The 13968-nt window shown below is 36.6% G+C and overlaps 1 protein-coding gene across 3 annotated transcripts in view; it reads left to right on the top strand.

Moving 5' to 3' along the window:
• The window catches only part of LOC101897657 (ATP-dependent RNA helicase vasa), a 73529-nt gene that overhangs the window by 25514 nt on the left and 34047 nt on the right, over positions 1–13968 (top strand). The window contains exons 2-4 of one of the 3 annotated variants that reach the window (XM_059130074.1): positions 1802–1903; positions 11271–11400; positions 11468–11657. In XM_059130074.1, the coding sequence (XP_058986057.1) occupies positions 11371–11400; positions 11468–11657 (220 nt within the window). In that variant the 5' untranslated portion in view covers positions 1802–1903; positions 11271–11370. Of the gene's footprint in view, positions 1–1801; positions 1904–5173; positions 5321–11270; positions 11401–11467; positions 11658–13968 lie in introns of those variants that run through there. The other 2 variants (XM_059130073.1, XM_059130072.1) reach the window with 2 other exon arrangements.

Here is a 13968-nt window from a genome sequence, read left to right as displayed (position 1 = left end):
TAAACGTGTATTGAAATTTTTGTCCCGAAATCGACTTCATAAGCTGAAAACTTTTATGGAAATGCAAAATAACGGAAAAAAAAACTTATTGAAGTTTTTACAATTTGAAACATATTTGCCCTATTTCAGAACTGCAAGAATGCAAAACGCTAATTGAATATATATATATATATATATATATATATATATATATATATAAACTTTTACGGAAATGTAAAATAACAGAAATAAAGTTTTTAGTTTTTAGCTGTTCCAAATGGTTATTTGCCCCGTTTAAGAACTGCAAGAATGCAAAAATTTTTTCTTCGATAATCGATTTTTCCTAGATGTTATCGACAAAAATTGCAAAACTAGGAGATTCTTCAGTACATTCAGAGTTATATGTCTCAAATAGTAAAAGGAAATTAATGAGTTATTTTATATTTGAAAATATACATTGTACATATTTGTATTATTTTATTGAAAATTTTATAGTACGTTTACAGTATGCCGGATTTTTTAAGCCCAGTGGATTTAAATAGCCAACTCCGTTGCATATACGTCAAATAAATTTTCATAAAGAAAATTTTTTTGGCTGATCTTGACTCCAAGATCGACAATTTTGGCATATTTACGTACCATTGAACCAAAAATGAGCTTGGTCGCAAAATTAAAGAGACACGCGATGAGCATTTTGGCAAGCATTGTTCGTTTGTTAGACAGTGAAACAAAACAAGTTGTGCGTGAGCTGTAATCGCCGTTTAATAAAACCTGAAAGAATCTACAATCATAAAGGGAAAATCGGTTATCGTAGTAAACATTTTTACATTCCTGCGGTTCTAGAACGCACCAAAAATGTTCAATTTAAATGAATAAATATATGGTCGGTTCCAGAACTGCAAGAGTGTAAAAGTTTTTACAACGATAACCGATTTTCCCTTTATGATATCCATGGTAAAAGAATATAGATAGATGCTTCAACGCTTGGGAACATTGAAATGTCAAAAATTTTAAAATGTCTTTTTGAAAATAAGTAGATTTTAATATATTTTCTTATACGACGCCAATCGAACATTTTTATGATAGGCATTTTTCAACAATTTTAACGAATTGAAATAATTTTTCATTCAAAAATTTCAATTCTAAAATTGGTTTGACAGTTCATTGTCCAAGCAGCTGTGTCAATGCGACTGCCTGTATTCTTCTACCACGATGACATCGAAGAAAATTGCCAAAATAGTAGATTCTCGCAGGTACTGAAACATAACATTAATTTTTCTAAATGTATTTCTCTGTTCCAGAACCTCCAGGAATCTAAACATTTTATAGCATAATCGATTTTTTCAATTTTGGCATTTATTCTGTTCCAGAATTGCACGAAGGTAAAAAATTACTATGATAACCGGTTTTCTTTTATGATCTCGAAGAAAATAACAAAACTATTAAATTTTTGCAGGTTCTGGAACAGACCAATTATTTGCAGAAAAAAATTACATGAGTTTGCAGTTGATTGTATTTGTTACAGTTTTGCTTCTACCCTCTAATAATTCTACAGTGAAAACCTATTCATTTGTCACGTTTTTTTGTTTATTTCTGCCCTGTTCCAGAACATGCAAAAATCTGCTAGTTTGCTATTTTTTCGATATCTTAAAGAAAAATCGGTTATCGTAGTGAAAACTTTTATATACCATTTCAACACTTTGTTATCGTTCACCTTACGTGGACGTACGTTACGAACTACACTAATCACAGACAAAAAATGTATCATCATCTCATCACTACTTGTGGTAATGCAACCCTGTATTCTTTGTCACATTTTCAGCAACTGTTCAATTGCGGCGTGTTTAAATTTGCAAAACTGCAGTCAGTGAAAGCGGCAAAAATTAATTGCAACGCGAAAAAAAACTCTAAGGAATTAAAAAGGGTAAGTTTTTATAATTCTTTTAAATTATTTGCAATAATTAATTGAATTTGTATTATATTTGCGAAGGATTGTTGTAAAATTGGTGGAAGTATGCGTTAATTTATTGAACTTAAGAAAACCCAATTGGATTTGTAAAGAATGTCGAATAACGGTTTTAATGCCAGACACAGGCCTCTTTAACGCATACATACAAATTCAACAAGTTGGAGGGTTTTTTTTTCGCAAAGTGATGGCATTGGGAAATTTGTGTGATTTTGTGAATTAGGAAATGTATTTTGAAATTTTTATAAATATCTTGGTTTATATTTTTCGTAGGCGTTATGGGCGTCATGTTGCGTCAAGTTCTAGAGTAGGCGTCAGGAATCTTTGAGTGAACGGAATTCTTGATGTTCTTTTTTTTTTAGACAATATCCTATGGAAAAACTTTAAATTAGACTTCACCAGTGAACAAACATCTAACAAATATATAGAATTTCTAAATTAACAAAAAGGCATAAAGATATTCGTACATAGATTACTATATCACCGAAGCGCTAGCCACTGGAGTTCCGTTGCAGGAAAGAACAATGACTAGCCATTTTTTTTAGCAAAAAATTTGCACTTTCCAAATAAACCGATTTAATTTAAGATCTTCCTAGATCTAGTTCTTCTGGGGATTATACCGAAATGTGAACCTACTTTGAAAATTTTTGTTAAGTAATGATTGGAGCTTCAAAAATACCTTCATTCAGGATAGGTGTCGTTGTATGGAGAAATTCCAAAGAATGTTGTGCGGGCAGTAAATTTAGCTGTAGAGGACCAGTAGTGTCAAATTGCTGCCGATTTGGTCAGAAATTGGAACTGAAATCTTTGAAATTTTGGACAATTCAAAAACAGCCAAGTTCAGCCGCTCCTAGCTTTAATACTCTAACATTTGGAAGAAAATTGCAAAATTAAAAAAAAAAAATGTGTGAAAAACATGCCTATAAAATTGGATAGTGCAGTTATGGTAGGGTGCTATACGAAAACGAATTATCTGGAAGAGAAGGCCAATTGAGAATTTCTGGTACAAATCTTGGGAACATTCCGCTAAAAAATCTGGTTAATATCGAAAAATACCGAGCATCGAAAGGTACTATTATATGGGGAATATACAAACCTTCATGTAGCTAATTTTCTGTCATAGAAAGTGGTACTCATTTCCAAAGCCAAATATCAAATATGAAACAATTCCACCCAAAAATACGATTTAAGTCATGAAAAGATCGAATATCTTTAGGTACAGTTAGATGGTGCCTGTACGAAAATATGGGCCTATATAAATAAATTTCTATCAGAGAAGATAGCCACCTGTTGACAACACCAAACAGTAACTTTAAAATAATTCCGTTGAAAAATGTAACCAAAATCGTCTAAATGTCAAATATAGGGAGGTAGGGTTATATGGGGTCTTTACGAAGACGTGGATCTTTCTAAGCAATTTTTAGTCGTAGGAGTTAGCAGTATCAATTACGAACTCCAAATACCAAATTTGAAAACATTCAAGTGAAAAGTGCGATACAAACTATAAAAATACACTATATATGGAGGTATAGTTATATGGGGCCTATACTAACCGATAACTTGGACCAATATTGAAAGTTCTCTTCAGAAATATTTCTGATATACTGGGAACACAAACTGCCAGTTTACAGAAAATTATTTTTAAAATTGTGACTTACACGCACAAAACACCTTCAATCTGCTGGTACAATAGGTGGGAGCTATACCAAGAAGTGCATCTATACGACCCACTTTTGGTGGAGGGTATACCTTGGAAAGAAGGGTATATTAAATTTGTCATTCCGTTTGTAACACCTCTAAATATTTGTTATAGATCCCACAAAGTAGGACGGTTGGTATTGAAAATGAGATATATCGGTCCACGTTTTAAAATAGCTCCCGTATAACGATACCACCCGATAACGATACTACCCGGTATTTTGATAGTTTTCCCCACACATTTCCATCAATTTGTCTATAAATTGGTATTTGTAGTTCGTTGTGGGTTCTAGCTCTGGTGGCGGAACATTGCATATATAGGTCAACGTTTTCGTATAGCCCCCATATAAGGGTACCTCCCGATATTCAGTATTTTAATGATTTTGCCACATTTTCCTCGGGTTTGTCTAAAAATGGTATTTGTTGTTTGGAATGGGTTCTAGTCTCGGCGGTAGGACATTGGTTATATAGGTCAATGTTTTCTTATAGCCCCCATAGAAGGGTACCTAAAAATTGGTGTAGTAGATTTTAATGGGTTCTAGCTCCGGTGGCTTGACTTTGTATAGACACGATGTCCGTCTGTTTGTTCCAAATTTGCCATTTGAAGTTTTTAATATGTATTACATCCTATGACAGAAAATTGTCTGTACAGGTCATCCGTCTTCGTATAGCCCCCGTATAACGATACATCCTGATATTCGGTATTTGATGATTTTAGCGACATTATTCACCGGAATTGTTTCAAATTTGCTTCTTGAAGTTCGTAATGGATACTACAGCCTATGACATAAAATTGCCTGTTCAGGTCCTCGTCTTCGTGTAGCCACCATATAACGGTACCCTCCCTATATTCGATATTTTGATGATTTTAGCAACATTATCCACCAGAGTTTTTTTTTCGCATTTGTGGTTCCTATTGGCTACTACAGCCTATGAAAGATGATGGGATATGCAGGTCCAGGTCTTTGTATATCTCACATATATTTGTACAACCTGTATTCGGTATTTTGATGATTTTAGTGACATTTTTCATTGAAATTGCACCAGATTTCATAGTTTCTAATGGTTACTACAATCTGTGACAGAAAATTGCCTATGCAGGTCCACGTCTTCGTGTAGCGCCCCCATATAATGGCACCTCCATATTCGATATTATCAGGATTTAAGCGACATTAGTCACTAGAATTGCTTCACATTTCGTATTGAAGTTCCTAATGGGTAGTACCGTCTGTGACATGTATTGTAACGATAACTCCCTACATTCAATATTCTTATTGTTTTTTTTTGTTATTAAATTCATTCATGACTGCATCCGCATTAACAAGCTAAGTCCGCCCAACACAATGTCGTGTACATCATAACCGACTACTCTCCCAGCAATGATTACTCACTCTTTTTGATGGCTTATCGAAAAGTACATCGTCTGTGGTTAGCTTAAAGGGGGGATTTCCATTTTCATTGTTGCGTGCCATTGTTGTTGTTATTAACTTCTCATTTACTTTAGTACAAACTTGACTGTCTCCGCGAGAAGAAGTTATTAATATTTCTATTATTTTTTTTAATTAACAAAAGTTGCTGATTTTATCGAAAGAAATAAATAGACAAAAAAATGGAGAATATCGTGGTCGAAAGTCGTATACGACGTTGTCATAAATGTAAACAGTCAATACATTCTAGGTTTGTATCAAACAAGTCCAGATTTCTTTAAAAACAACTTTTTGGAAACTTAGGAGAGGAGGGGGAAATTGACGAGCTTTTTCACCCAATGCCTGCCGACTACTCATAAAAGCAGATTACGGGGTATATTTGGATTTATTTTAATCGCCCAAATTATCTTTTATTTTGATGCACACTTGTTTCCATTCAATTGTTTATACCCTACACCAAATAGGGGTAAGGGTATTTTTGACATGGAAGAGGGATAGATCCATAGTTACTATTGAGAATCTTCATAGAATCACTTTTTGAGTCGATTTATGCATGTCAGTCAGTCCGTCCATTCTTGTGAACAAAATGCAGATCGCATTAATTATCCGATTGAGAGGAAATTTTCCAAACAATATTTGTTTGACACAGGGACGAACCCTATTGAAATTGGTAAGAATCGGTTCAAATTTAGATATAGCTCCCATATAAATCTTCAACCGATTCTGGTATAATTGTGCACCAAATGGTCAATATCAGTCCAAATGTCCTGAATTTTTGTACATCCGACCGAATTCAGTCTAGAAGCAAGTACATCAAATTTGGTGAAAATCGGTTCATATATAGCATTGGCTGTCATACATATGTTTCATCCGATTTGGGGTTTTATGTCCCTCATATTCGTAATATGCATTCGACAAGAATGATATTTGGTACCAGATGTCAAATAGAGCTCGGAAATGCCTCTGCCAAATTTTATCGAGATCGGTTGAGATTTTGGATGTAGCTTCCATATATAACCTTAACCCGATTTAACGTTTATTTGCACCAGATGGTTAATATCTGTCCAAATGGAGTGAATTTTGGCACATCCGACCGAATTCAATCTAGAAGCAAGTACACCAAATTTGGTGAAAATCGGTTCAGATATAGCTATGGCTCCCATATATATATGTTTCACCCGATTTGGGGTTTTAAGTCCCTAACCTTCGTAATATGCACCCCACAAGAATGATATTTTGTACCAGATATCAGATACAGCCCAGAAATGCCTCTGCCAAATTTTTTCAAGAACGGTTTAGATTTGGATATAGCTCTCATACACATCTTCAACCGATTTTGTGGGTAATTGTGCACCAAATGACCAATATCAGCCCAAATTACCTGCATTTTGGCACTTCCGACCGAATTCAGTCTAGAAGCAAGCACATAAAATTTGGTTAAAATCGTTTCAAATATAGCTTTTGCTCCCATGCATATGTTTCATCCGATTTGGGGTTTTATGTCCCTCATATTCGTAATATGCATTCGACAAGAATGATATTTGGTACCAGATATCTTATAGAGCTCTGAAATATCTTTGCCAAATTGTGTCAAGATCGCTTCAAATTTGGATATAGCTCCCACATACACCTTCAACCGATTTTTCTGGGTAATTGTGCACCAAATGACCAATATCTGACAAAATGTAGTGAATTTTGGCACATCCGACCGAATTCAGTCTAGAAGCAAGTACATCAAATTTGGTGAAAACCGGGTCAAATATAGCTATGAGCTCGGAAATAAATTTGCCAAATTTCAGCGAGATCGGCTAAGATTTGGATATAGCTCCCATATATTACTTCAACCGATTTCGGGTTAATTGTGCACCAAATGACCAATATCAGTCCAAGTGACCTGAATTTTGCTTCATCCGATCGAATTCTGTCTAGAAGCAAGTACATCAAATTTGGTGAAAATCGGTTCAGATATAGCTATGGCTCCCATATATATATGTTTCACCCGATTTGGGGTTTTATGTCCCTAACCTTCGTAATATGCACCCCACAAGAATGATATTTGGTACCAGATATCTTATAGCGCTCGGAAATGCCTTTAAAAAATTTTATCGGGTTCGGGTTCGGTTTAGATTTAGATATAGCTCCCATATATATCTTCAACCAATTTCAGTTTTATTGAGAAAATAATAGCTAATATCAGCCAAAATTGAGTGAATTTCGGGACGTACGTTTCCATTTGGTGGAACTCGGCTCCGATTTATATATATATATATATATATATATATATATATATATATATATTTTTTTTTTTTTTTTTTTTTTTTTCAAAAATAAAAAATAATAATAATCTTCGAAGTGATATCATTAAGTTCTTTATAGCATTTGGTATAGATAGCTCCGCCAAATTTAGTGAAAATCGATTCAGAATTGGATATGCCTCCTTCTGAAACCAAATCATAACGGCTCCAAAGCCAAATGTTGTTGATGGTGGTACGATCTACTTCAAAATATTCTCTTCTTTTCCCTTTTTTCTCTTCTTCTCGGGAGCTCTACTAAATATGCATAGTGGGTGGTGTAGGGTATTATATAGTCGTCCACGCTCGACTTTTGGCTTTTCCTTACTGATTTTTATTTCCTTTGAAATTTAAGCCAATTTATGGTGGCCAATTTCATACATAACAAGTAAAAAAGCAGATAAGTTCCGCCGGGCCGAACTTTTTATACCCTCCACCATTAGGGACGAATTGGCGATTTTCAAAAAAAAAAAAAAAAAGAATAAAATAAAATAAAATCCTTAAAAATATTCTTAAAAATACCGAATATAGCCGTTATATTAAGGTCTATACGACGACGTGGATCGGCATAGGTAACTTTTGTCATAAGCCATTCCAATATTCAAATGCGAAACTTGAAAAAAATCGGTGAATAATGTAGCTAAAATCATTAAAATACCGAATATCGGGAGGTTACGTTATATGGGAGCTATACCAAAATGAGGACCTGCACAGACAATTTTCTGTCATAGGCTATAGTGTTCATTACGAACTTCAAATACCAAATTTGAAATAATTCCCGTGAATAATGTCACTGAAATCATCAAATTACCGAATATTGGGAGGTACCTTTATATAAAAGCTTTACGAAGACGTGGGCCTGAACAGAAAATTTTCTGTCATAGGCTATAGTATCCATTGCGAACTTCAAATACCAAATTTGAAATAATTCCGGTGAATAATGTCACTGAAATCATCAAAATACCGAATATCGGGAGGTGCCGTTATATGGGAGCTATACGAAGACGTGCAGCTGCACAGAAAATTTTTTGTCATAGGTTATAGTATCCATTACGGACTTCAAATATCAAATTTGAAAGAATTCTGGTGAATAATGTCACTCAAAATCGTCAAAATACCGAATATCGGGAGGTACGACTATATGGGGGCTATACAAAGACATGACGATTTTCTGTCACAGGCTGTAATATCCATTGCGAACTTGAAATACCAAATTTGAAACAATTCTGGTGAATAATGTCGCTTAAATCACCAAAATACCGAAAATGGGGATGTACGACTATATGGTGGGCTATACGAAGGGGGGGGGGGACTTGCACGGACAATTTTCTGTCATAGGCTGCAGTATCCATTACGAACTTCATATACCAAATTGGAAGCTATTCCGGTAAATAATATCGCTAAAATCATCAAATTACCGAATATCGGAAGGTGCCGTTATATGAGGGCTATACAAAAACCGTGGACCTACATGGTCCATTTTCAATACCAAAAGTCCTGTAGACTTAGTCTACATTTGAGTAAAATTTTATCAACCTACTTCATTTTGTTCGGAAGCTAGAGTGATTTCCACAGACGGATAGACGGACAACGCTAAATCGGTATAGAATTTTATGCTGATCAAGAATATATATATACTTTGTGGGGTCTAAAATGTGTATTCCGAGGTGTAACAAACGGAATGAGATACTCAGTATACCCTACATGCTACGGTGGAGGAGAGCATAATTGCAAAGACTACTTCCCAATAGAACTTTGTGAATCCCAAATCTAAACATATTCTTTAGAAGCAATGCGAAATTTGATGTTTATACCCTACACCACAAGGTGGTCAGGGTATTATGTCTTTGTGTATTTGTTTGTAACAGGCAAAAGGAAACGAGATAGACCCATAGTTTCTTTTGATGATCTGCATAGAATCACATTCTGAGTCGATTTATGCATGTCCGTCTGTCCGTCTGTCCGTCTGTCCATGTATTTTTGTAAACAAAGTACAGTTCGCATTTATTGGCCTATCCAGATGAAATATTGTACAAATCATTTGTTTGGCCCAAGGACGAACCCTATTGAAATTGGAGATAATCGGTCAAAATTTAGATATAGCTCCCATATATATCTTCGTCCGATTTGCTTTTTGTTGTGCATCAAACGTGTAATGTCAGCCCGAATAGTATGAAATTTTGCACATACAACCAAATTAGGCTTGAAAATAAGTATGCCAAATTTTATCGAGATCGGTTAAGATTTGGATATAGCTCCCATATAAAACTTCGACCGATTTACGTTTTATTGTGCACCAAACGTCTAATATTTGTCCAAATGGGATGGAATTAGGCACTTACGGCCGAATTGAGTCTAGAAGCTAGTATGTAAAACTTGGTGAAGATCGGTTCAGATATAGCTATAGCTCCCACATATATTCTGTTCATCCGATTTGTTATATTTGTTACCCACAGCCGTAATATGCACTCCGTAACAATGATATTCGGGGAAATATATCAAATACAGCTCAGAAATACACTTGCTAAATTTTATCGAGATCGGTTTAGATTTGGATATATCTTCCATATATAACTTCGTCCAATTTATCTTTTATTGTGCACCAAACATCTAATATTTGCCCAAATGGGATGGAATTTGGCACATATGACCGAATTTAGTCAAGAAGGTAGTATGTCAAATTTAGTGAAGATCGGTTCAGATATAGCTATAGCTCCCATATATACTGTTCATCCGATTTGTAGTATTTGTTGCCCACAGCCGTAATATGCACTCCGTAACAACGATATTCCGGGAAATATATGAAATTAGGCCTGAAAATAAGTATGCCAAATTTTATCGAAATCGGTTCAGATATAGCTATAGCTCCCACTGTTCATCAGATTTGTTATATTTGTTACCCACTGCCGTAATATGAACTCCGTAACAACGATATTCAGGGAAATATATCAAATCGGTTCCGATTTGAATATAGCTCACATATATATCTTTATCCGATTTCAAATTAATTGTGCACCGAATGGGCAATACAAGTCCGTATTTAAAAAATAAAAATACTTCGGCATATATAATCCCTTGAGCTTTAAATTACAATTAATTATAATTATTATATAATTATAATTATTAGAATTATAATTATAGCGAGTATGTTAAATTCTCCCATTAAAACGTTTAATAGTTATGCGGAGCTCTACTTTAAGACTTTCTTTACTGGTTTTAAAATGTTGCGTGACCAATATTCATAGGGAAATTTTCAATTCTATTGTGAAATCTATTGTGAAATCTTCTAGTCTAGTCGTCCTATTGGGATTTTTGCATATTATTCCCAAAACTCATGGAAAATCTCAATACGTTTCATTGGGAAAATTTCTGGCCTAGTCGCATCCAATTGGGATTTTTTCAGATTTTTATTAAACACATATGGTGTCTGCTTCAAGGAAAGGCTTTTTCTACCTAAGCAGAGGTAACGAAGTACAACAACAATCGCCATTTCATACCTCTTTTTGTTGCTTCTTTACACAATGCTAACCATTTTCGTTGAATTTCATCGGAGTCATATGTTCGTGCGACCCACCAAGAAAACCCTCCCAAACATATGTATGCTTTGTTTACGAAAAAGGGACCATAGCGCAAAAACAATTCCAAAATATGTTGTGTTTCCTCCATGAAGCGGCATTATTTTATTTCCCAAACAATTTTCATAATGCGAATGTGGACAACTGGAGGAACTTCATTTCGCATTTGACATTTTGCCGGCTAGGAACGCAAATAATTTGGAGATAAATTTTTAAAATTTTTGGAGATAAAAAAAAATTGAAACATGGATTACTTTCAACAATTGAATTCCTTATTTTCGGGAGTTGACCATCAACATTTACTGGAGACTCAATTATCTTCATTGCATTTTAGGAAAGTTACAACAACTACTGCTGCAGTAACACCAAATAACAAGAACAACAACAACAACACCAGCAAAGCAAAAACCAAAACAGGAACAGGAACAGCAAAAATGTCCGACTGGGGTGATAATGATACGGAGGTAATGTTTGTTTGATTGTCGCATAATTGAATGATTGGTACTAATTTGAATCGCATTTATGTTTCAGGTTATTGAAGGCAAAGGCTTTACCTCCAATGACAAATACAAGACCAATGATGACTATCAGAACGAAGATGACAATAATAACAACAATGATGGTGGCGATAATAATGATGATCGCGGCGGTTACAATAATAATCGGCGTAATGGTTTTGGTGGTCGAGGCCGTAATGGTGGCGGAGGTCGTGGAGGAGGCGGTATGTATTTATTTTAAAATTCAGTTTAGAAGAGAAATGTGAGAATTTTTGTCTTTGCCATGTTATTTGAAAACCGCAGGAGTCGCTAAAATGTTTTGTAAAGCCGCCTTGAGATGAGAAAAAATTGTTTTTTTAAGAAACCCCCAGAAGGTCAGCTAAAATATTTCCCTTGAGCAACCCCAGAAGGTCAGCTAAAAAGATTTCCCTTGAGCAACCCCAGAAGGTCAGCTAAAATAAGAAACCCCAGAAGGTCAGCTAAAATAATTCCCTTGAGCAAAGTGGGGTAATTTTTTCCAAGAAGACGATCTTGCCTTTTTCAAGGAAAGTAGGAAATTCTCATATCAGAAGTATTGGAAAAACATTTCGTATTCACCAAATTTTATTTATTTTGAATTTTAGGAGGAGACCTTTTTTGTGATCTGACCAAGGACTTGAGGGATTTAGACTTAGGTTAATTTAGGATTTTTTGCTTTACTTGTTGTTGTTGTTGTTGTAGCAGTAGTACATGTGTGTGTTTGTGTTCTGCTAATCTGGTTCCAGCTCCAGGTTTAGAAATTCGGCTACTTTAACGGGCTGTAGCCAGAGATCCTCTGGAGTGAGTTGGGTAGGTTTGGCTGAGCAATTAAAAAGGTGTAGCGTATTGTGCGGGCCTGTATCGCACGCCGGGCAAGCGTCACGCACATCTTCATCAATTCGTGCCCAATACGAATTGAGGCGACTACACCATCCTGAACGTAATTGCGCCAAAACTACCCTGGTTTGTCCAGGCAGCTGACGTTCTTCGGCTGCAATGGATGGTGGGTGGACTCCGAGGACGGCATTCACTTTATAACTGCTAATAGCATCCGCGACTGCATCGGTGTGAATGCCACTCAGACCTGCCCGATAGGCTTCTTGATCTAGAGGCTCTCTCTTGTAGCGCTGGACCTCCCTCTCTAGATCATGTATGTCCTTCCTGACACGCCTGGGTGGGGGAGAGTTATCCACCATATGATGGTTGGGATGACTCTCACGGTAACACCCAAGCAGGTACTGCAACGAAAGCATATGATTATGCTGACGTAAGGGAAGGACTTTCGCCTCCTCATGTAGATGGTCTACTGGTGTCATGAGGAGGCACCCTGTCGCAGTTCTCAGGGCAGCGTTCTGGCAGGTCTGGATATTCTTCCACTGCGTAGCACTAGTATTCGCAGACCACACTGGAGCCGCATAGTTGACCACAGACCGACCTATCGCGTTATAAGAGGTCAACAAGGTTTCTTTGTCCGCACCCCAAGAGCTGCCGGCTAGCGCCTTGAGGACCTTGTTCCTACTTTTCATCTTGTCGCAGATAGCTGTGGCTTGCGCGGACGACTTGAACATGCTGTCGAACGTTACCCCAAGAATCTTGGGGTAGTTCGTGGTCGGTATTAGATTCCCCTCGACCTGAACATTCAGCTGTGTTCTCATCTCCGCAGACCATGTGGTAAAGAGTGTGGCCGTTGATTTCGTGGCGGATATTTTCATATTCCTCGCGTGGAAGTATGCGGCAAGCTCCGCGAGATAGGGGTTCAACCTTTCGCATATGTCATCGACCACTGGACCCGACGCCATGATCGTACAATCATCCCCATACGTTACGATCTCAATGCCGTTTGGAGGGCGAGGAATTCCGGAGAGGTAGAGGTTAAACAGTTCCGGAGATATCACCCCGCCTTGGGGAACTCCCTGTTTCACTCTACGGGCTTTGGACTTCTTGTTCCGGAATTCCACGTACGACTGGCGTCCACACATATAGTTGATTATCCAACGTTTCAAACTTGGCCGGAGGGTAGTTCTCTGTACGTCCTCAAACAGTGTGGCATGATTGACCGTATCAAATGCCTTTGATAGATCAAGGGCTACCAATACTGTTCTGTCACACGGCCTGTTCTGGTTCAGTCCTCTACTAATATGTGTGGAAATGGCGTGTAATGCTGTTGTGGTACTATGTTGCGGACGGAATCCATGCTGGTGGTTGGCAACTGTATTGCTTCCTCTAATGCTGGGGAGGAGTAAAGCCTCAAGAGTATGTACATGTTTGTGCTTTACTTGTTGATCCTCTTGTTTTCCTATGGCAGGCGGTTTTTTTCTCCAAATTTTGATTTCTAGAAGACCGTTTTTTTTACTTACCAAGGAGATTAGGAATTTATACTAGCCCGTAGGAAATTCTCATATCAGAAGTATTGGAAAAACATTTCGTATTCAACAAAATATTAATTTTGATTTCTAGGAGGAGACCGTTTTTGTACTGATCAACTGCAATTTAGGGATTTAGACTTAGGTTAATTTA

The sequence above is a fragment of the Musca domestica genome, unplaced genomic scaffold (assembly GCF_030504385.1).
Source record: "Musca domestica strain aabys unplaced genomic scaffold, Musca_domestica.polishedcontigs.V.1.1 7, whole genome shotgun sequence".
Lineage (NCBI taxonomy): Eukaryota > Metazoa > Arthropoda > Insecta > Diptera > Muscidae > Musca > Musca domestica.
Note: the sequence above shows the minus strand (reverse complement) of the source record. Positions and strands in the feature narration are given on the sequence as shown.